We start from the raw sequence: 25,346 nt of genomic DNA, 5'->3' as shown, positions 1-25,346 counted from the left end.
TTGAGCCCCCCCTAGCCATAGGCATGGAACACACAACCCAAGGAACTAGAGCAAGACCCCTCTCCCTACCATACTTTGACCATAGGTATAACCTTAAAATTTGCTCTAGAGTCTAGACATCGAAATTGAGCCTTATTAGGCAACCAACAAGATACATAATAAAATTATGAGGCTTGGAGGATCCATCCAAGCACTGTCGATGTGCCAACAAATAGGAGGTCCTTATGGTGCTAGATGAAGCTTACTTTCAAGCCATTGCAGACACCAATCCTGCATAGCCATTGGCAAGAACACCATTGTCAATGGAATGTTGGGATACCTCACAATCACCCTAGGATGAACGAAAGTCCAAGTTGCAGGAGTCCAGTTAGGTGGATAGTGAAACTCTACCAACCAAAATTCCTTTATTTGAACTCCTTTTTGGTCTAAACGAACCATGATTCTTCAGAAGCTTGGTTGTGCTTCATGTATCAAGAAGCATGTTATAGCACCTTCTTTGTCTTTGTTCCAATTTGTCCTAGCTCTTTATTAGTGTTAAATTTGGCAACTAGGGCCAAACATCACTTTGGACAACTCTTATGAGGCAGTGGATATTTTTCTTGGATTCCTCTTTCCGAGAGGTGTAGGATTGATCTAAAGATCATTCCATTATGACATGTACAAATGAAGTTATGAATTTATTTTGATTATGGACAAATTATCAAGGTCGGCTAGCCATCAAATTAGCTTTGTCTAGCCTTCAACGTTGCATATAATGTTGATTTGGGGTAGCATCAGATGTGCTCCAGCCACGAAATTTGGTGGAGAGGTTGGGGCACATGAGATCTTCAATACCCAGGAAGGGTTTGGGCAGATTCTAAACAGATCAGGTGATATTAAAATAATTAATATTTTTAATGGAGTCCCTAAGTCTAAACTTAGGGAAAATAAAATATTAATGTGTATTAATATGAATTTGTGTTAGAATGATCCAAAAGACATGGATCAAGCTAGATCTAATCTTAGTCGTTGATTAGAGACTTAATCTCGGCCGTTGAGATGTCAACATGAAAAGTATAAGAGGAGGCTTGAGGGTCACTTTGAGAATACCCTAGAGTGATCAGTTCTCTTATTCTCTAGAGCGGGTTTTGCTAAGAGAGATAGAATCAATGATTGGGAGAGCAACTGAGGGGCACTGAGTACAAAGGCAGAGATTGTGTTGGGAGAGCAGTGCAGCAGGCCAAGAAAGGCTGACGCAGGGCTAGTGTGAGACAGAGAGGCGCTGACGCAGTCCAGATTGGGCAGATGCTGGGGTTGTAGAGTAGTTTTGTGCTGAGGAGCTACCGTAAGGATTTTCCGGGGTTTCAGCCAGGAGATTTCTCTCAAACTGTGAGGTATCGTTGCTAAGGAAATTCTTTGTCGGGTAGGCCAGTTTCAGCACCCAGATTGTACTATGATTATGCTTAATAAGAAAACCCTCAAATCACTGCACCGGTTTTCCCGCATTGGGTTTTTCCAGGGACATTGGTCCAAAAATAATGGTGTCATGTGGTGTGTTTGTTCTTGTTTATTTAGTTGCTGATCTGTAATATGTTGAGCATGCACTGGTGTTTATTTTTAATATTTACTTTGTAAATAACTTGTTAAAGAAAAATAACAAGTAGGTAGGGATAAATTAGAAAAAGTGCATGAAGGGTTTCTAAACTAAGTAAACTTAGAAACTTCAACATGGTATCAGAGCGTGATTGCAGATCATAGGAGGACTAAGAGACATCAGTCGAGCGGAGCAATAGCAACAGAAAACCATTGTCCCGAGGTGACAAAAGTTGTTTCTAGCAGTGTAGAGGCTAAGAAGTGTGATGCAGAGCCAGCCAGAGCCACGTAGAAGAAGTCGGGAGCTACGCAGAGCCTCAGAGAGGCCAACGTTGTTGACACAGAGGGCTAGAGGACTGACGCAGGGCATCCCAGGGCTGACGCAGAGCCAGTGTGAGGCAAAGAGGGGCTGACGCAATTCACAGAGAGGCAGTTGATGGAGTCTAGAAGGTTGCAGAAATATTGCAGTGTGGAGCTGGTGAGGCACTGTAGTTAGAACAGTACCTGACAAAGCAGGGCCAGAGGAGTTGTTACCGAGGGTTTCTAGCTGAGGAACCTGGATCAACAATGCAGTTGCATAAGACGATCGGAGTAGGGGGCATCTTGACAAGTGGTAGGAGGATTTCCAGGAAGGAAATCAGGACTCAGAGGGAGTCCAAAAGAGAACTTCCAGACGGGAAGTAGAGACTCAGAGGAGTCGAACGGAGAACTTCCAGGAGGGAAGTAGACAAGCGTCATGGCACTACACGGGGTAAGAGACAAGGATAGACTAGACGAAGTATTGAATTTCGCAGTCTGGAAGGCCAGAATCTTATCAGTGCTTGACAGGAATTGTGTCAAGAACTTCACCTTGAAGGTTATAGCTATCCTAGTTGACCCTAATGATAATGACAAGTACGAAGAGGCGATGGCGAGGGCCAAGTGCATTATCCTTGACAGGGTCAAGGATCATGTGGTACCACATATGGCCGAGAAGGAAATGACAATTGAGATGTGGGAGGCTCTCAAGAACCTGTACCAGCATACTTCTGTGTAGAGAAGAATGCTGCTCGAGAACCAGATGAGGTCGTATCAGATGAAGAAGGGTTAATCGACTGGCACCTTCCTTGGAGGATTGAATGAGATCCGAGACCAATTGACTGCTATAGGAGCAACACCGGATCAGGAGCTTATGGTGAGGACAACCCTGAATGTTGTTTCAAAAGATTAGGAAGTGTTTGTCCAGAGTATCTTGGGCAAAGGGACTCTCCCACCTTGGGACGAGATGTGGGTAGCTCTTCGTTAGGAAGAGATCAGACGGTAGTCGAAGACAGGTAGCAGCAGCAAAGGGATCAAGGCCAAGCAGGAGGAGGAGGATGTGGCCCTAGCATCTGAGGGAAAGCAGGAGAAGTAGAAGAAGAAAGATCTCTCCAAGATCAAGTGCTTCCACTGTGGGGAGATGGGTCATTATGCGACCCAGTGCCCAAGGAAGAAGAATAAGGGAGAGTCTTCCGAGACTAAGGCAGCGCCAGCACGGGCAAAGAAGGAAGTTTTGACAGACGATGATTGTGCCATTAGTGCACACATGCCACTTGAGCAGAAGTGGGGAGACATCGAGCTGTCGTCAGGCAGACTGCAGGCGATGAGGGGCAGGATCCTTGAGGTACCCAGCCTCTTGGATTAGACCTTGCTACGGGAGCCCCGATGAGGAGTAGCAGGATTGGCTGGGTGGGTAGAGATGGATGCGGATGGAGCGATGGAGAGAGCTACAGTGCAGGAGTCCCAAGACAACGCAGAGCTAGTAGGCTGCAGCAGTGCGAGAGGCACAGGATTGTTGCACCAGTGCAGGAAGGAACAGAGAGGTGTGCAACAGTGCAAGATGTAGGGAGTTGTTGCAGTAGCGCAGAGGTCAGAGATAGGGAGCACTTGTCAGCGGCAGAGCAAGCTTCAGCATCAGTGGGTGTTTCTAGCCCAACAGGGAGGTCAGTTGGGAGATCAGTTACTTACTTCTCAGTAACTGAGTTGCAGTGCAGTAATGGGCAGCACGATGCTGCTTGATGAGAGGAGGTGCAGTGCTGGGAGAAAGGACCAGCAACAACACGGATGCAGAGGGAGCTGTCGTACAGATGCAGCAGTGGCAGTGGCAGTGGCAGAACCATGGGTAGCAGTACAGGAGCCAGTAGTGCAGAGGATGTTGGGCAGGAAGGCCTAGCATCAACACAGGTACCGATGCCGGATGATCAGAGTAATACTTAGTGAGGAGTATTGCTAAAGCATAGTCTTCGCTAAGAGGGAGTGTTGATTTGGGGTAGCATCGGATGTGCTCTAGCCATGAAATTTGGTGGAGAGGTTGGGGCACATGAGATCTCCAATACCCAGAGAGTGTTTGGGCAGATTCTAAATAGATCAGGAGATATTAAAATAATTAACATTTTTAATGTAGTCCCTAAGTCTAAACTTAGGGAAAATAAAATATTAATGTGTATTAATATGAATCTGTGTTAGAATGGTCCAAAAGACATGGATCAAGCCAGATCTAATATTAGTCGTTGATTAGGGACTTAATCTCGGCTGTTGAGATGTCAATAGGAAAAGTATAGGAGGAGGCTTGAGGGTCACTTGGAGAATACACCAGAGTGACTAGTCAATCTATTCTCTAGAGCAGGGTTTGCTAAGAGAGATAGAATCAGTGATCAGGAGCGCAGCTGAGGGGCATTGAGTACAGAGCAACAGAGAAGGTAGAGATTATGCTGGGAGAGCAGCGCAGCAAGCCAAGAAAGGCTGACGCAGGGCTAGCGTGAGATAGAGAGGGGCTGACGCAGTCCAGATTGGGCAGACGCTGGGGTTGCGATGCAGTTTTGTGCTGAGGAGCTGCCGGAAGGATTTTTCGGTGTTTTAGCCAAGAGATTTCTCTCAAACTGTGAGGTATAGCTGCCAAGGAAATTCCGAAATTCTCTGTTAGGTAGGCCAATTTCGGCACCCAGATTATACTGTGATATTGCTTAATAAGAAAACCCTCAGATAGCTTCATCGGTTTTCCCGTATTGGGTTAAATCGGGGACATTGGTCAAAAAATAATGGTGTCATGTGGTGTGTTTGTTCTTGTTTCTTTTAGTTGTTGATCTTTAATATGTTGAACATGCACTTTGTAAATAACTTGTTAAAGAAAAATAACAAGTAGGTAGGGATAAATCAGAAAAAGTGCATGAAGGGTTTCTAAACTAAGTAAACTTAGAAACTTCAACATATAAATACAAGGTGCCTCCTCCTCATTTTGGCATCTCATATCATATCTTGATTGGGTACTGATTCTGGGAATCTCTCTCCACATGTGCGAAAGGAAGATTGTCTTTTCTAGCTATTGCATTGACCAGATTTGACCAAAATTTCAGGAGGACGAAATTTTAGGAGATCGAAATTTCAGGAGGTCGAAATTTATGGAGGTTGACTTTGACCAATGTTGACCTTGTTTGAATTCGGTTTTGTGAGGGAGACTTTTGTTTGGGCAGACCGCTGTTTTGGGCACAAAATCTGAGGCAGTTTGACCATTGCATTGGCTGCCCTAGTTCAGGTTGTTGTGTTGAGTTCTGTTGACTGGTTATTTTCGGACAGTTTTGGGCTGCAATATCTTGCTGTTGGAGACCGAGTTGGCCAAGGTTGACCGAGCTATTTTGGAGGTCAATTTCAGCCCTGTTGACCAACGTTGACTTTCTGGTTAGGGCTTTCTGTTTCTGTTGTTTTGACTGATCAGTTTGGGCAAGTGAATATTGTAAGTTGTACTCTCTCTCTGCTGAACTTTTGAAGAATTATAATAAGAATTGATCAAGGGTTTCCTCACATTGGGGTTTGTCCCTGGTTGGTGCCATATCTTGTGTCTTCTTGTGTTGGCTTGTCTTCTACTATTATTGTTTATGTTCTATCTGCATTTTACTATCATGTTGATGTGATTGCTATACTGGATATGATATTGGGCTAATAAAGAAAATTGAAGTAAAATTGATCTAAGCATAGAACATACCAGTGTTATCCTCAAATTAACATGGTATCAAAGATGAGGTGAAGATAAAGCCCAAGCAAGAGTGAATAGCAATCACTAAGAGGAGCAATCATTGATCAAGAACAAGTTGAAGGATATAAAGAAGGGAAAAGGTGAGGATATTCAATATTCATGGGGATTACCAAGATAAAAAATGATCTTCTTTCGATTGGTGAAGCTATTGCTGACAAGGAGCTCATTTTCATTGCCCTTGGAGGTCTTCCTCCCGAATGGCATGTGTTCAACACTACTATTCTCAATAACAACAGAATTCCAGGTTTTGAAGAATTGCTGACTAGATGTTCTCAAGAAGAAACAAGGATGATGGAATTGGAGATGCCTTCGAATATGAATAATCCTACCGCATTCTCCGCTCATGCCAAGAGGAAAAACAATGCAGGTTCAAAGAAGCAAAGTCAAGGAATACTGAGATTCAAAAATGGAAGGAAGGGAAAATGCTTCGTTTGCAACAAGTTTGGTCACTATGCTAGGGAGTGTCCAAATAGAAGGGACACATCTCATGATGATGATCACAATCATTCCAGGGGCAACAACAACAATCAAAGGAATGACAGGTTCAACAAGAAGGGAAAAGGAATGCTTCTGCTACTCAACTTAGAAATGATCGAGCTTCTAAAAGAACAAGAAACTCCAGGTATGATGAGTCTAATGCTGTAAATTCTAAGCAAAAGGAATTTTATCTTATATCTGCCCTCTCTACTGCCTCTCCTCCGGATGCTTTGGGAAATTGGTTAATTGATAGTGGTGCCTCAAGGCACTTCACTAGGTACAAGGAAGCTCTTTCAAATCTGATTGAGAAGGATACAAATTTGGAAATTATCCTTGGAGACAATGTCACTTATCCCGTGAAGGGAGTTGGGAATATTACCCTTCAATTGAATCAAGGTAACACCGTTCATCTTCAAGTACTATATGTACCTGATCTAAAGAAGAATCTAGTGTATATCTCAATGATGGAAGACAAAGGATTCAAGCTACCTAACATTCATCGATGGAAAGGTACGTGTGTGGAAAATAAATTTCAAAGAAGCATTTACTCTTGGATTCAGGGTTGACGGTTTATATCAAGTTGGAGGAAGTCCACTGGGAGCCATGTCTTGCGACACATCTCTTCAATCCGAATTATGGCATCGGAGGTTTTCTCATCTTCACTATAAGGCTCTACCCGATGCAAGGAAGATGGTTACAAGTATGCCTGAATTTAAAATAGAGCATGAAGGTGTATGTCAGGGATGTGCAGAGGGAAAACATACAAGGGGACCATTCTCCTCAAGTGATAGCAAGACCACATACATTTTGCAATTGGTTCATTTTGATCTATCTAGTATGTTTCCTGTGACATCATTAGGAGGATATTTATATTATGGTGTTTTTGTAGATGACTTCTCTTGCAAAACTTGGATATATTTCTTGAATAAGAAGGACGAAATATTCTCATGGTTCTGTGCCTTCAAAGCCTTGGTGGAAAATCAAACAGGGAAGAAGATCAAGATTTTGAGGACCGATAATGGAACCGAGTATGAGTCAAATGAATTCAATGACTATTGCAGGGAAGCTGGCATTAAGAGGGAGACTACTACTGCATATACTCCTGAGCAAAATGGTGTTGCTAAAAGGAAGAATCATTCCATTATAGAAGTCACTTGTGCCATGCTTCATGATCAAGGACTGCCAAAGTTCCCATGGGGAGAAGCTGCGAATAGTGTTGTGTATGTTCAAAATCGATGCCCTCATCAATCATTGGACTCCAAAACTCCTGAAGAAGTTTTCACCGGTAAGAAACCTGATCTTTCTCATTTTAGAATTTTTGGTAGTGCTATATACTTTCATGTGTCGAAAGAAAAGAGAAGTAAATTGGAGGCATTTGGAAATAAAGGAACTTTTGTGGGCTACAGTGAAACTTCTAATGCATATAGAATCTATGTGCTTGGTCAAAGAGAATGTTGAAATTTGATGACAAAAAAAAGTTTCCGGCAATCCCAACCTGGTTTTAATTTCACCTTATCACTCCCATTCAATTAAATACCCTTTCCCATAAACATACATTCAACATATAGAATTCTGGAAATGAAAATTTCAAATTAAAACACATGGCATTGTCAAAACATGCTAAAAATAAATATGGACATAACCAGACCAACAACACACATAAAAATACACAGAGTTTTGGTCAACTTAGACCCAGGCAAAACCCCTTCAATCTTGTCTGGGGAAAACCTATTAGAGAGCTCTTCAAATTTATTTATCTTTTAAGTTCAGGAAAAATACATTTGTAGACAAGATAAAACAACAAAATACAACTTACCTCTTCAACCCAAAACTCCTTGAAAACTGTGCCCACTTTGCCTAGATTTCTGTGCCCACTTGAAGCTAAAAATATGTCATGTACGATACGACTGTACGAACTATACTGTACGGATTTCTGTACCGCTGTACTTTTTTCAAAATATTCTCTCGAATGGCATGCAACTCACAACATTCAATGATGTTTGTATCGTACTTTCGGCTGTCTTCTATGCCTTGATTTCCATGCCCAGTTTTGCCCAGAAATCACTCCAACTTGCTGCAACAAATTTCTCCTTTAGTACTTTTCTCCAACTCTCAGCCTCCTTTCTCCAATCTGCTCATGAAGAATGATAGAAGTCTCTCTTTTCTTTTCCCCCTTTTGTTTCCCTAAATGACTTTTGGGCAACCCTAAGATCTAATGGCTCAGATTCATTTAGATCAAGGGATGAGAATAAATGTGCATTTAATTCTCACTTTCTTTTTTTAACTCATCCATTAAATAAAGTACCCCCATTGTACTTTATGTCTAAAGTCACTTTTCACTTTATAATTTAACATTGACTTTATCACTTATAAAGTCACTTTCACTTTTTAAAGTCAACTTACAAAAATAATTATTTTGGACACTTTTCCCTAGGTAGAGACTGACCCATGAGAAACCACTTGTCCAAGGTACATTAAAAATCAATAGAGAAGTGGAGATAAGTCATGATGCCACTTTCGATGAGGATACTGCCCTCGGGAAGATTAGTAACCTTCCTCTTCCAAGGAAGGACAAAGAAGCAGATTCCGAAAAGCAGGGAGAATCACAGGATGAGTAGATGCCCGATGCTGAAGGACCAATGGATCCCATTGATCCACCCCCTCATGAGCCCTCCTCCTCAAAAAGGAGACCCTCATGGCTTAGGGAGACTCTCGAAGATGCCGAGAGACATGTTGTACCTAGGGGGGCATTTTGTGAAAGCAAGAAATCAAATAGGTACCAAGAGTACTTAACTGCTATGAACACAATTGTTCAATCTGAGCCTTGCACATTCGAAGAAGCTGCCAAACATCAAGTTTGGAAGGATGCAATAAATGAAGAGTATGAGTCGATTATGAAGAATGATGTTTGGGATGTGGTCCCTAGACCCAAGCACAAATTCGTTGTCACCTCGAAATGGCTCTTCAAGATCAAGCATGGAGCTAATGGAAGTGCTGAAAAGTTCAAGGCCAGATTCGTTGCTCGAGGCTTCTCTCAAAAGGAAGGTGTAGACTATTGTTAAAATTGGCAACTAAGGCCAAAATCCATGTGGATCACCTTATTTATGGCTTCTGATATTTTTCCTAGATTCCTCTCATCGAGAGGTGTAGGATTGATCTAAAGATCATCCGATTTCGATAAGTATTTATGGAGATATGAATTTATTTTGATTATGGACAAATTGTCAAGGTCGGTCAGCAAACTTATGTAGGCTCAGAAGCCCAATAGTCATGTCTATTCAACCTCAACGTTTGCATATAAATACAAGGAGCATTCTCCTCATTTGGACAATTCAATTCACTTATCTTCTCTCTCTCTCATACGCATAAAAGGAGCCTCTCTCTCTCTCACACATGTGGCTGAAAAGAAGACGTCCTAGGGAAAAGAAGACGCAGAAAGAAGGATGCTAGGGCAGTAGGTTATCTCTTTGACTAGCGTTGACCAAGTGGTGACCTTCCAAAATTGCAGATTGGGTGTGGTTGCCTCTCCTAGGCAGGCCGCAATTTTTGGCATGAAAATCGAGGTGATCTAACCTCTGGTTTGACCGGTATTGACTGCCCTAGTTTAGGGTTGCGGTTGACTTTAGAAATCTGCAGATTGACTGAACTTTTGGGGTTGTTCAAGGGCTGTTTCTTCAGGCTGTTCAAGGACAAGTTAACCGGAAATTGACCAATTATTTTAGAGGTCAATTTCAGCTAGTTTGAACAAGTTTGACTTTGCTGATCTAGGGTTTGCTGCTGCTGATATAAAATTACAGAATTCAGATTTTGTACTATTTCTCTCTGCTGAACTATTGAAGATAAAAGAAGATTTGATCAAAGGGTTTCCTCGCATTGGGGTTTGTCCCTGGCTAGCCGCCACATCTTATGTATCTTGTTTTGGCTTGTTTTCTGTTGATCATTTAATGTTCTATCTGCACTTTACTTAATGTATATGTGATTGCTAATCTATGGCTAATAAGAAGAAAAATAAGTAAACTGCTCTAAGCATAAGAACATACCATAATTTAACATGGTATCAGAGCTGAGGTGAAGACAAAGCCCAAGCAAGAGCAATCACCAAAGAGAAGGTTGGCAAGGCTATCTTAAAGAAATCATGGGGTCCTCAACACACTTCCCTGTTGAAGACAAACTCTGTGAGAAGTCTGACTATCACGGATGGAAGATGTCTCTCGATCTAACATTAGAAGAACAGGAACTGTTGGACCATGTGAGAGGCGGAATTGTTGAGCTTCCATCAAATGCATCCGCTGCTGCTAGGAACAAATGTACCAAGGGAGAAGTCAAAGCAAGGAAGATCATCTGGGACTCTATCGACAAGCGCTTGGTGGCCTATGTTTCCGAACTGAACACCTCCAAGAAAATCTACAATAGACTGGTGAGTTTATTTAAAGTCAATGATGCAAATCAAATCTTGTTTCTTAGAAATAAGCTGAAGGAAATTAAGAAGGGAAAAGATGAGAGTATGCAAACATATTTCTTAAGGATCACCGAGATCAAGAACGATCTCCAATCTATTGGGGAAGTAATTCCTGATAGCGAAATGACCCTCACAACTCTTGGAGGACTACCATCTGAATGATATATATTCAGGACTACTCTTCTGAACAATAACGTAATTCCTGGATTTGAGGAATTAATGGCGAGATGCATTCAAGAAGAAACAAGGATGGAAGAGCAAAAAATGCCCATACTTAAAGGTCATCCCTCTGCCTTTTCTTCTCATACTAAAAGAAGAAACAATTCCCGGGCTAAATTCAAAGGAAAGGCTGGACCAAAGGGTGGAAGAAAAGGACGATGTTACAATTGCAATAAAACGGGTCACTATGCAAGGGAGTGCCCTGATAAAAGGGACTCACATTGGGACGATGATCAAAATCCCTCTCAAGGCAATCAAAGGAATGGCGGGTCAAATGGCAAAGGTAAAAGAAGTGTCGGAAATCAAGGAAGAGGACAACCATTCAAGAAGGCAAGAAATTCCAGGTATGAATCTAACACTGTTAACATAAGTAAGATGAATATTATCTACCAGCTGCTCTATCTACTATTGCTCCCCTGGACTCAATGGGAAATTGGCTTATTGATAGTGGTTCCTCAAGGCACTTCATTGGTTACAAAGAAGCTCTCTATAATCTGATAGAGAAGGAAACCAACCTGGAAATTATTCTTGGAGATAATTCAAAATATTTGTGAAAGGCATAGGAAATGTCACTCTTCAATTAAATCAGGGTAATACCATCCACTTACAAGATGTATTATATGTACTTGATCTCAAAAAGAACCTGGTGTCCATTTCGGCAATGGAAGACAAAGGCTACAAGGTGGCTTTCAGCGATGGCAAGGTACGTGTATGGAAAAAGAACTTTAAAGATGCTTTTACTCTTGGGTTTCGAGTTGATTCATTTTATCAGGTCAGAGGAAGTCTACTGGGTGTCATGTTTTGTGACACATCTCTTCAGTTCGAACTATGGTATCGGAGGTTTGCTCACCTTCATTATAAAGCTCTACCCGATGTAAGAAAAATGGTGACCGGGATGCCCGAGTTCAGATTAGAGTAAGAAGGTGTATGTTCGGGATGTGCTGAAGGAAAGCTCAAAAGGGGACCATTCCCCTCAAGCCAAAGCAAGACCTATGATATATTGCAGTTGGTTCACTCAGACATATCTGGTATGATGCTTGTGAACTCCTTGGGAGGATATTTATATTACCTCACTTTTACAGATGATTATTCTCGCAAGACTTGGATATACTTCTTGAAAAAGAAGGATGAAGTGTTCCCCTGGTTTCAACACTTCAAAGCCTTGATCGAGAATCAAACCGAAAAGAAGATCAAGACCTTAAGGATTGATAATGGGATTGAATATGAATCCAATGAGTTTCATGACTTTTGTGAAGAGGCTGGCATTAAGAGGGAAACTACTACACCATATACTCCTGAGCAGAATGGTGTGGCGGAAAGGAAGAATTGTATAATTGTGGAAGTTGTCCGTGCTATGCTCCATGATCAAAGACATCAAAAGTTTCTATGGGCCGAAGCTGCAAATACCGCTGTATATGTACAAAACAGATGCCCTCATCAAGCATTGGGTTCCAAGACACCCGAAGAAATGTTCATCGGTAAGAAACCTGATGTATCTCATTTTAGAATTTTTGGAAGCCTTGTAATTTTCATGTGCCAAAAGAGAAAAGGAATAAATTGGGTGCATCTGGAAAGAAAGGAATCTTCATGGGCTTTAGTGAAAATACTAAGGGCTATAGAATCTATGTCGCTGGTCAAAAGGAAGTCAAGATTAGTCATGATGTCACCTTTGACAAAGATATGGCTCTCAGCAAAGTAGACAATCTTCCTACTTTAAGGGGATCTAAAGAAGCTGACACTGGGGAATTGAAGGAAAACGAAGATGAGATGATGCTGGATGTGGAAGAACCTATGGATCCTATTGATCCTCCTTCGCAAGAGCCTTCCTCTTCTAGGAAGAGGCCTTCATGGCTTAGGGGGACACTTGATGATGCTGAAGGACACATTACACCCCGAGGAACCTTTCGTGAAAGTAAGAAGCCAAACAGGTATTAGGGATACCTGACCATCATGAGCACGATCATCCAAAATGAGCCTTTGTCATTCATGGATGCTGTCAAGCATCAAGTATGGAAGGATGCTATGACCGAGGAATATGTGTCCATTATGGAAAACGATGTTTGGGATGTGGTCCCCAGACCCCAGGACAAAGCAGTTGTCACTTCAAAATGGCTTTACAAGATAAAGCATGCAGTTGATGGAAGTGCAAAAAAGTATAAGGCTCGTTTTGTCGCTCGTGGCTTCTCCCAAAAGGAAGGTATAGACTATGACGAGATATTTGCACTTGTTGCCCGATATACCACCATTCGCTCTATCATAGCCCTTGCTGCTTCGCAAGGATGGAACCTGCATTAGATGGATGTCAAGACTACGTTCTTACATGGTTCGATCAAAGAGGTCCGTGTGGAGCAACTCGAAGGATTTGAGATTTATGATCGAGAATCTCATGTGTGCAGGTTGAAGAAGGCCCTTTATGGGCTAAAGCAAACACCCCGAGCATGGTATGAGAGGATCGATAGCTACTTGATGAAGCTGGGATTCACTAGGAGTGAAGCCGACCCTAACCTTTACTTTAAGGTTATAGATGACAAGCCTCTCATACTAGTGCTATATGTTGACGACCTCTTTCTAACAGGTGCATACTCTCTCATTCACGAATGTAAGAGGGAGTTGGCTTCTGAGTTCAAGATGAAAGACCTAGGACTTATGCACTATTTCCTAGGACTAGAAGTCTGGTAGAAACTAGGGGAGATTTTCCTATCTCAAGGAAAATATGTGGTGAAGATATTGGAGAGATTCAGCATGGTGGACTGCAAGCCCGTAACTACCTCGATGGAGCTTGACTTCAAGAAGTTAAGCGGTAGTGCTGCCGGACCTGTTTTACGAAATGCTACCGAGTATCGTCAACTCGTCGGAGCATTAATGTTCTTGGTGAACTCCCGTCCGGATATATGCTTTGCAGTCAACACATTGAGTCAACATATGGTTGAGCCTCACCACTCACATTGGATTGGTGCCAAGAATCTGTTGAGATATCTTCGTGGCACAATCACTCATGGGTTGAGATACACTATCGGAGATGTGAGACTACTTGGGTATATTGATGCTGATTAGGCAGGCAGTGTGGTGGACCGAAAGAGCACTTCCGGGTGCTGTTTCTCTTTGGGATCTGCCTCGATATCCTGGATGAGTAGGAAGCAGAAGTCAATGGCTTTGAGCACCGCCGAGGCAGAGTACATTGCTGCTAGCATGGCCTCCTATGAGGTAGTCTGGTTGCGAAAGCTCTTCAGTGAGCTGTTTGGATTTACATTGGATACCACCGTGATTCTGTGTGACAACCACAGCGGGATCTGTTTATCAGAGAATCCCGTATTTCATGATCGCTACAAGCATATCGATATCAGGTAACACTATATTCGAGATATGGTGCAGCGAGGAGCAATAAGGCTCCAACATATCGGTACAGATGAACAAGTTGCCGACATTTTGACAAAGCCCCTAGGAAAGGTCAAATTCCTGACTTTCTGGGAACGACTTGGTGTCGTTCAGAGACCCTCTTATGAGGGTCGAGTATGATGTATTGAGCTCTAGGAGCTCCAGGGGGCGTGGGGTACTTCTTGGAGCAACATGTGACCATAGGGTGACTCACCATCCCTTGGTGGTGCACTATGTACAGGGTAAAGGTTCAACCTTCCCCTGTGACATCCCGTGGTGACTGTGGAACAGGATGATTAGTTCTCCTGTGGGCTAGGATGATTCGTTCTCCATGGCCACTGTGGATTAGGATGATTAGTTCTCCTGTAGGCCAGGATTATTAGTTCTCTGTGGCATCCACTGGACAGGATGATTCGTTCACCTGTGGACAGGATGATTAGTTTTCATGTCGAGGCATCCTACCCATGCAATATGGGACTCATGGTAAGTACCTCTCATCTGATCAATGAGAAGGGAAATGAGGATAGGGACCATAGTAGTACTATCGATGGATGCATCGCTATATCTACTATACTCCCTATGCTAGGATGACCTCCATTGATCTGGGATCAATGATACTGATCTGGGATCAGTGAGAGTGGTTTACACTCTGAGACTGACTTCGGGTCAGTGGAGGATGGTATGATACATCCTCGATCATTTCTTCTTCTTCATAGTTCGATAGAGCAGAGCTAAGTAGAGCAAAGCAGAGCAGAGCAGAATGGGGTCAAGCTGTACAGGGCATTGCATTTGTTGGATGGATAGCAATGACGGTTTGACAGATTGTAGATGAAGTTATCCCTAGTTGAGAGGGAGAGTTAAAATTGGCAACTAGAGCCAAACTCCATGTGGATCACCTTATTTATGGCTTCTGATATTTTTCCTAGATTCCTTTCATCGAGAGGTGTAGGATTGATCTAAAGATCATCCGATTCCATTAAGTATTTATGGAGTTATGAATTTATTTTGATTATGGACAAATTGTCAAGGTCGGCCAACAAACTTATGTAGGCTCAGAAGCCCAACAGTCATGTCTATTCAACCTCAGCGTTTGCATATAAATACAAGGAGCATTCTCCTCATTTGGACAATTCAATTCACTCATCTTCTCTCTGTCTCTCCTACGCATAAAAGGAGCCTCTCTCTCTCACACGTGGCTGAAAGGAAGACGTCCCACGGCAAAGAAGACGCAGAAAGGAGGACGCTAGGGCAGCAGGTCATCTCTTTGACCAACGTTGACCAAGCGTTGACCTTCCAGAAGTGTGGATTGGGTGTGGTTGCCTCTCCTAGGCAGGCTGCAATTTTTGGCATGAAAATCGAGGTGATCTGACCTTTGGTTTGACCGGTATTGACTGCCCTAGTTTAGGGCTGCAGTTGACTTCAGAAATCTACAAATTGACTAAACTTTTGGGGCTGTTCAAGGGCTGTTTTTTCAAGCTATTCGAGGACAAGTTAATCGGAAATTGACCAAGTATTTTAGAGGTCAATTTCAGCTAGTTTGACCAAGTTTGACTTTGCTGATCTAGGGTTTGCTGTTGCTGATATAAAATTACAGAATTCAGATTTTGTACTATTTCTCTTTGCTGAACTATTGAAGATAAAAGAAGATTTGATCAAAGGGTTTCCCCGCATTGGTGTTCGTCCCTGGCTAGCCGCCACATCTTGTGTCTCTTGTCTTGGCTTGTTTTCTGTTGATCATTTAATGTTCTATCTGCACTTTACTTAATGTATATGTGATTGCTAATTTGTGGCTAATAAGAAGAAAAATAAGTAAACTTCTCTAAGCATAAGAACATACCATAATTTAACAATTATGATGAGATATTTGCACTAGTTGCCCGCTACACCACCATCCGTTCAATCATTGCCCTTACTGCTTCGCAAGGATGGAATCTACACCAGATGGATGTCAAGACTTCCTTCTTGCATGGTTCACCTAAGGAGGAAGTCTATGTAGAACAACCTAAAGGGTTCGAAGTTCAAGATCGTTAAACACATGTATGCAGGTTGAAAAAAGCCCTCTATGTGTTGAAGCAAGCACCCTGGGCTTTGTATGAGAAAATCGATAACTATCTAATGAAACTGGGTTTTACAAGAAGTGAAGTTGATCCGAACCTTTACTTTAAGGTTGAGAATGATAGACCTCTCATCTTGGTTCTCTATGTGGACGATCTCTTTCTGACAAGTGCAAACCCTCTTATTCATCAATGTAAGAGGGAGTTGACTTCCGAATTCGAGATGAAGGATCTAGGATTGATGCATTACTTCCTAGGGTTGGAGGTTTGGCAAAAGCCAGGTGAGATTTTCCTTTCTCAAGGAAAGTATATTGTGAAGATACTTGAAAGATTTGGGATGGTGGACTGCAAGTCCGTGACTACTCCGATGGAACTTAACTTCAAGAAGTTATGTGGAAGGGCTGCCGGGCCCGATTTGGAAAATCCTTGAGTATTGTCAACTCATAGGGGCCCAATGTTCTTGGTGAACTCTCGTCTGGACATATGTTTTGCAGTGAACATATTGAGTTAGTGTATGGTCGAGCCTCATCATATACATTGGATTGCTGCCAAGAATCTCTTGAGATATCTCCGAGGCACAATCACTCATGGACTGAGATACACTGCCGGGGATGTGAGGCTCCATGGTTACTATGATGCAGATTGGGTTGGGAGTGTGGTGGATTGCAAAAGCACATCAGGATGTTGCTTCTCTCTAGGTTCTGCTTCAATATCATGGATGAGTAGGAAGCAGAAGTCGGTTGCTTTAAGCATTGTTGAGGTTGAATACATTGCTGCTAGTTTGGCCTCCCGTGAAGTTGTCTGGTTGAGGAAGCTCTTTAGTGAGTTGTTTCAACATGCGCTGGATACCACTGTGATCTTCTGTGACAACCAGAGTGGGATTCGTCTTTTTGAGAATCCCGTGTTTCATGATCGCTCCAAGCATATTGATATTAGGTACCACTTTATCCGAGATATGGTACAATGAGGAGCAATAAGGCTCCATCATATTGGGACTGATGAGCATGTCACCAATATTCTTACGAAGTCCCTCGAGAAGGTCAAATTCTTAATCTTCCGTGAACGACTTGGAGTCGTGGAGAGACCCTCTTATGAGGGTCTTGTATGAAATGGATAGTGAGCTCTAGGAGCTCCAGGGGGCTTGGGGTACTTCTTGGAGCGATGAGCGACCATAGGGTGACTCACACTCCCCTAGTGGTGTGCTGTGTACAAGGTGAATGGTTCACCTTCCCCTGTGATACCCCATGGTGGCATATGCATAGGCTGAGTGGTTCACCCTCCCCTATGATATATGAGTAGGATGAATGCTTCACCTTCTCCTACCGGCACATCCTACCCATGCAGTCCGAAACTCATGGGAAGTACCTCTCATCTGGCCAATGAGGAGGGGAATGAGGATAGGGATCATATTACTATCGATGGACGCATCGTGTACTACTATACTCCCTATGCTAGCATTTGATATTGATATGGGATCAATGGACACTGACTTCGGGTTAGTTAAGAGTGGTATGACACACTCTATTGTTGGAGACTGACTTCTGGTTAGTAGAGAATGGTATGATATGTTCTCGATCATTTCTTCTCTCTTCATGGTTAAGTAGAGAAGAGCAGAGCAGTGCAGTGACAGGGATGGTACAGATTGTCAGACAGTTTGGCAGGTGATGTTGTCCCTAGTTGAAAGGGAGTGTTAAATTTGGCAACTAGGGCCAAACATCACTTTGGACAGCTCTTATGAGGCAGCTGATATTTTCCTTGGATTCCTCTTTCCGAGAGGTGTAGGATTGATCTAAAGATCATCCTATTTTGACATGTACAAATGAAGTTATGAATTTATTTTGATTATGGACAAATTGTCAAGGTCGGCCAGCCATCAAATTAGCCTCCTCCAGCCTTCAATGTTGCATATAAATACAAGGTGCGTCCTCCTCATTTTGGCATCTCATCTCATATCTTGATTGGGTATGGATTTCTAGGCCTCTCTCTCTCCACACGTGCAAAAGGAAGACTGTCTTTTCTAGCTGCTGCGTTGACCAGATTTGACCAAAATTTCAGGAGGCCGAAATTTCAGGAGACCGAAATTTCAGGAGGCTGACTTTGACCAGCGTTGTCCCTATTTGACTTTGGTTTTGTGAGGGAGACTTCTGTTTGGGCAGGCCGCTGTTTTGGGCACAAAAATCGAGGCCGTTTGACCCTTGTGTTGACCAACGTTGACTGCCCTAATTCAGGTTGTTGCGTTGACTTTTGTTGACCATATTTGACTGGTTATTTTCAGACTGTTTTGGGCTGCATTATCTTGCTTTTGGAGACTAGGTTGACCAATCTGTTTTGGAGGTCAATTTCAGCCCTGTTGGCCAGCATTGACTTTCTGGTTAGGGATTTCTGTTTCTGCTGTTTTGATTGATTAGTTTGGGCAAGTGAATATTGTAAATTGTACTCTCTCTCTTTGCTGAACTTTTGAAAAATTATAAGAAGAGTTGATCAGGGGTTTCCCCACATTGGATGTTGTCCCTGGCTGGTGCCATATCTTGTGTCCTCTTGTGTTGGCTTGTCTTTTACTGTTATTTTTATGTTCTATCTACATTTTACTATCATTTTACTGTTATTGGGCTAATAAAGAAAATTGAAGTACAATTGCTCTAAGCGTAGAACATAACATTGTTATCCTCAAATTAACAACTAGCCTCTCTAGATATACAATCTTAAAACCTCTAAGATGGCACTCCAAGGTTCACTCAACTCTATTTTTATTGTACTAAAAAGATCAACCTTCAATTCTTTCACATTTATACAAAACAACAGGTAATAGTTTGTCTTTGCAGTTACACTGCAACATTGTTTTTGATTGATTTGTGAACTAGCTGTGTTGTCAAGATGATTGTGCTTGTTTTGTATCAAAAAATTAAATTTATATTTTCAGAGTGATGATTGGAAGTAGCAATTATGGCTGGGAAAATATCTTCGTATTTCTTGCAGAAGGAATGTTATACTGAATCTAGCTACTTTCAGAATTTTTATTTTCAAATGTAGGCAGAAAATAGTCCCCTTGGGTACATTCGTCATAAAATTACATTTGTTATTTTAATCTATATCCTACCTCTAAAATTGGCATTTAAAATATTTTCTCCAATTTGATATGTTTCTCTATTTTATATGAAAAACTGGCTTGTATGTGCCGTGTTCTGACAATGGAGTTTTTCTTTAGGGATCCTTTGGAGAGATTAGGATAGTTAATTGGCGTGGAACTCCAGTTGCAGTAAAAAGCGTTTTGCCTTCTCTTTCAAATGATAAGTTGGTGATGTAAGTAAAATCTCATAATGATTTTATTATATTTCTTTAAAATGTATTTTGAGCCTCAATTAATATAACTCTGATTTTTTCTATTATTTTTAAACAAAATATAATTTCTTGCCTAGATACCTATTTGTAGCATTTTAGGCACTCTTTTTAATGCTAAGTGTATTAATGCTGTAAGAACTTTTAATTGAGCAGAGAAAAGTAGAACTTTGAATTAACTTCTGATTTTTGTGACATTTGCATCAAAATTTGATTGTATCTCATGAAAGTAATTCACTCGGACCAAAGCTTTTCATCAGCGATATATAAAACCAGCATAGATGCATATTAACTCCAGATCTATCAAACATTGAGAGGGATCAATTTGAGATACAAATCTCTTTGTGGTGCTTGTTGCGGCAAAATCTAGCAGGACTTGGAGAGGGGTACCCTATAAGGCAATTACTAGACTAAGTGACAACAATGGTGTAGTGGCCCAGTGTCACCACAACCAAAACCACCTGCTCTTTATGGACTTTCACCAATGGGAAGAGTCCCTATATGTGGTCACCTATGATGGATATTCTAAGTACAAAGGAATATGATGATTAGTAGGCTTCTAAGGGAAGAACTCAACTTAAGTACAGGGTTCCAATCACCAAATAAAGACAAATCAGGTTTCCAAGAGAGGCTGAATTTCTGAAGCACACGATCTAGGGCTTGATTAGTAGGTTGAGCGTTGGGATGGCCAAAGGTGAAGGCAAGGAGAAAGGGTTTCCAACAATGATTTTCAACAAGACAAAGGTACATGAAACCCTCAAATAAGCCCCTAAGTTGAAGCAACACCAAACTAGGGTTTACCTAAGGCAAACAACTAGGGCAAGAAAGTTTATGGATAAAATTGAAGTGAATTCCTACCAAGAGGGTTGATTTTGAGGCAACCAACTATACCATTGGCATTTAGACTCTCCTAGCCCAAAATTGTTCTGGCCTAGAAATTCGCACCAAGCCCTAGCTTGGGTGCTTGGCCTTGAAGGGGCCAAATTAGGTCGAGAGAGATAAAATTTATGGATGAAAAGTGAATTTGATCACCAACAAGATAGGCCAGTGCCTTACTCCTTGGGAGGATGGAGTCTATGAGTTGATTGGATAGCTAAAAGTTGCTAAGGAGGGATAATTGATGCCCTAACATCAAAAACCCTAGTGATTACCTATGTAATGGATCAAGACGTCTTATGGGAGAGCTAATCAAAGTTCGCCACCAAGATTATCATTCACATGTTATTCATGAGTAATTTATGCATTAATGATATCTAGATACAATCAAATAAATTTTCAATAAATTAGGGTACAATAGAAGACCCTAGATTCAAGATATTCCTTACATTAGACATAAAGAAAAAATTTATCCAACAAAATGCTCACTGACAAGATAACATGCATGAAATTCTATCCATTAATCCAAGACATTACCTCCAAAGACGAGCGAGTTGCCGCAAATATCAAAATGCAGTAGTAGATCCAAATTCCTCCACAACACAAAGAGGCCAAATATTTCAAGAAGGCCGAAATTTCCAAGTGCAAGTGATGATTATGTACAAATGATTCTATCCCCTTATTTATATGAAGAGGACGAATGTTTATTTTAGCCTAGAAGCCCCTAAAACAAGAAGTTTTACCACAATAACAAGTTAGGTCACAAGCCAACCTACTAGCTTAGAGAAAAACAACAAAATTTTCCCACACGTGTGAGCGGTTGTAATGTCCCCAATCACTTGAGTACGGAGACATCTTTGTTGAATTGTGTTGCCATTAATGCTAGCGTTGGTCCTGGAATGCTTTTAATATTTGTCTCATTTGCATTGATTGGAAGCTCCAAAAGACAAGAAGCCCTGGGAAGCCCTAAACGGATGCACTTGTTGAAAAAAATGGATGTAAAGGATAGTGACACTGATCACAAGAGCATCGTCATTTATCGAGAGAGTCCTTTTGGTAAATCACATTGCAATTTTTTCTATCAACGCGTTCCGAACCACAAAGTGTGGTTCATCATCAAGACAATGATGAATGTATTGATCCAACCATGCAATTATATACTGTAAAGATGAAAAACGGCTAGAGAGATTAATGTTGAAAGAAGTAATAAATTAATTAAAAATGAATGTTAAATAATTTATAAAATAATCAATATAAACATTAAATCATTTATAAGATAATAATATTAGAAAGGAATTACTAAATTTAAAATATTGTTTACAATAATAAGTTATTGTAATTTTGATAGTAAGATAAATCATTTAGTAATTTTGATAATAAGATAAGTTATTATTATTGTTTATAATAATAAGTTATTATAATTATGCTGAATGTTAAATCATTTATAGGATAATAGAAAGAAATTACTAAATTTAAAATATTGTTTATAATAATAAGTTATTATAATTTTGATATTTCAATAAATAATAAATAATAAATAATAATAATAATAATAATAATAATAAAAATAAGTAAATAAATAATAATACTAATAAATAATAGGTATAAATTAATAATGCTAATAATGATATTAATTCTTATAAGAATAATAATATTCAATCCAATAACAATAAGAATAAGAATTCGAATAAAAATAATAGTAAGATTAATTTCTTCTTTAACAATGATTATAATAATTTTAATATTAATTATAATAATAAAAATTATATTAATAGGGGTCCGATGTCCTCCTTGTCTAATAATAAAAGAGTAATTAATCTTTATAGGTTCTCTTTTGAGTCTTTTGTTTTCTCTCTTTGGGAAAAGGTTTAAATTTCACTCTGGCTCAAAAGAAAATTATGGTCAAGGATATTATTTGTAGCATAGAGTTTGGCATCAAAGATGTTGCTGATAATTTGAAAGAAGTTATTAGGCAAGATTGTGTGGTGGTTCTCAGAAATGCTAAACCTCCTAAGAGTAACCTTAGTAAATCTGAATTTGATGCCCTTAAGTCCCTTAACAATAACCCCGACATTGTTGTGCTTAAATGAGATCAAGGCGGGGCAGTTATTGTCATGTGTAGGGATGACTACAGAAGTAAGATGTTAGCTATAGAAAGCTTAATAAAAACTCTATAAAAAAAGGCTCAAAAGTTGTGGCTTCCACTATAAAATCTAGTAAGCACCATGAGCTCCATATGCCATAAGCTTATCGAGAGCAACCCTCTCACTCCTAGGATTTATGGGCTTCCCAAAATCCATAAAGAGGGGACCCCTCTTAGACTCATTGTCAACACCATTGGTGGGCCAACTTATCTCCTAGCTAAATATTTAGCTTGGAAACTTAAGCCTCTTGTTGGCTTTTTTGATTCTTTTGTCAAGGATTCCTCCTCGTTTATCAATGAGTTAAAAAGTTTGAAGTTTGAGCTTGATGATATCCTTGTCAGCTTTGATGTTGTCTCACTCTACACCAATATCCCTATCAATGAAGCACTTGAAGTAATCAATTGCATCACTAATCTGGATACAACGAAATTGGTAGAGATCTGCCTCAACTCTACCTTTTTTAGCTTTGATGGTGAGATCTATGAACAAACCTGTAATGTTGCTATGGTTTCACCACTCTCCCATGTTGTTGCCAACCTTTTCATGGAAGATTTCGAATCCAAAGCCTTGGCTTCTGCTCCTTTCAAGCCTAAGATTTGGTAGAGGTTCGTGGACGATACCTTCATAAGCTAGCCTCATGGTCGTGAGCAGTTAGATTTATTCCTCTAGCATCTAAATAATCTTTCAAACCCCATTAAGTTCACCATGGAGACCAAAATTAATGGTATCCTTCCCTTCCTTGATGTTCTCATCTCCAAGGAAAAGTATGGCTCTTTCTCTCACCAAGTATTTCAAAAGAAAAACCACACGGAGCAATACCTTCATGCTAACTCCCATCACTTTCTGGCTCAAAAGGCTAGTGTTCTCAACACTTTAACCACTTGTGTTCTCAAGGTCTCTGATAAAGATCACTTAGAAGAGGAAAAATCCCATCTCCTTAAAGTTTTTAAGAATAATGGTTATAGTTGGTCCCAAGGTCTCAAAGTTTTCTTGAATGCAAGCAAAGGTCCAAAATTAAGAAATGATCAAAGAGAATTGGTTACCAATGTTCAACTTCCCTTCATCCAAGGTACCACTGACAAGATTGCTCAGATTTTAAGGAAGCACAAGATCTCTTCTACTTTAGACCCCTGAACACCATTCGTAGCTCCCTCAGATCTATCAAAGACCCATTGGAACTCAAAGACATGAAAGATGTTTATTTAATCCCTTGTTCATGTGGGACCCACTACATTGAAGAAACAAGCCACTTTATAAATCAGAGGATTCGTGAGCATGCTACCGATATCAGACATTGTAGGACACACTCTTTAGCTTTGGCAGAACATGCTAACAAAACTAAACACCATGTTTGTTTAGAATATTCTAGAGTCCTTGCAAGGATTGACCACTTCCATCATCGGAAGTTTAGGGAGGCTATCGAAATTGAAAAAAGGTCTATCACGCTGAATAGGGATGATGGTTGGAAGATTAGTAGTTGTTGGATCCTGTTTCTTTTTCCCTGAGTTAGTGTCTCTCCCCTTCTCCTCTCTTTCTTTGTGCTTATCTCCTTCTTTTTGGTTGATTTTTGTATGATTTTTTTTCCTCGATCTTTTGTTAAGTTTCCTTGTTAAAAATTAATTTATACTTCATATTTATTGGTATTATTATTTATTTACTTATTTATTATTATTATTATTATTTATATATTTTTTTAAATATCAAAATTATAATAACTTATTATTATAAACAATAACTTGAGTGTGAAGAGCCTATTACCACAAAATCTAGCAGGCCTTAAAGAGGGAAACCCTACAAGACAAAGAGCTAGACTAAGTGCCAGCAATGGGACAATGGCCCACAGTCACCACAACCAATGTCCTCTGCTCCTTACGGAATTTCACTAATGGGAGAAGTCCCGGTAGGATGATAATCAACCTTTGATAGATATGCTAGGGCTTAAGGTGCTAGGTGAAGAGACAGGACCTCTCAAGGGAAGCTTGAGATGATGGGATGATGCTTTTAAAGACACTTTGCTCCCTTTAAGAGACCTAGGAAAGACTTGCGCAAGACCTAGGGTTTTATAGATAATCCTGGTGATAGAGGCACTTCCAAGATAAAGGCAAGGAGGAGAAAGGGATTCTTGTGATTTACTTCACCGAGTACTAATCTCAAGACTCATACAACCCTCAAAGAAGTCCCCAAGTTGAGGAACTACAAGCTGGGGTTTCCGTCTTAGGGAACACCTAGGGCAAGATATTTTATGGATGAAAACCTATGTGATGCTTACCAAATATTGAGGACTCTGAGATAAGATCCTAGTCTTGGTGTCCATGTTCATGGAATCCACCAAACCACTCTCTAATGCAATTCGCTCTATGCCCTAGCCTAGCCATCCTACTTTTAGGGGACCGAAGTTTAGAAGGATAAATTATGGAGAGAGAGGAAGTTTGACCTGTTAGAAAATGTAAAGTGACAACTTATTAAACTTATTTTCTTTGACCTTGATACTTGCTTGTGAATCTTAGTTATCTTCTTTATGTTCCTTTAGTTAGATCTTTTCATCAAACAATATTAAGAAGCAATAACAACAAAAGAGGACATGTTGTCGCTCAAATTGTACAGGCGAGAGGCGACACCGATCAGGGTGGGGGCTGTCACTATGATCCCTGTTTTCTCCGTTCTAGCTGGCTCCCTACAACAGGCTATGGAGGGTAGTCCCTATGAAATGTGAAGATTGAAGGACCCGTCGACAATCGACAAGTTTGGGAGAAACAACTAAATGGTCTAGTAACTTGGTTAATTTA

General features: G+C 40.6%; 1 protein-coding gene across 7 annotated transcripts in view; it reads left to right on the top strand.

The window, feature by feature from the left end:
* The window catches only part of LOC149163791 (serine/threonine-protein kinase VIK-like), a 240,360-nt gene that overhangs the window by 119,496 nt on the left and 95,518 nt on the right, over positions 1-25,346 (top strand). For all 7 annotated transcript variants that reach the window (XM_089431872.1, XM_089431865.1, XM_089431866.1 and 4 more), the window contains exon 4: positions 19,410-19,504. In XM_089431872.1, the coding sequence (XP_089287998.1) occupies positions 19,410-19,504 (95 nt within the window). The remainder of the gene's footprint in view (positions 1-19,409; positions 19,505-25,346) is intronic.

The sequence above is a fragment of the Pinus tabuliformis genome, chromosome 5_1 (genome assembly GCF_031772625.1).
Source record: "Pinus tabuliformis cultivar Carrire ecotype Pingquan chromosome 5_1, CPIR1, whole genome shotgun sequence".
Taxonomy (NCBI): Eukaryota; Viridiplantae; Streptophyta; class Pinopsida; order Pinales; family Pinaceae; genus Pinus; species Pinus tabuliformis.
This window is presented reverse-complemented; position numbering and strand designations above follow the sequence as displayed.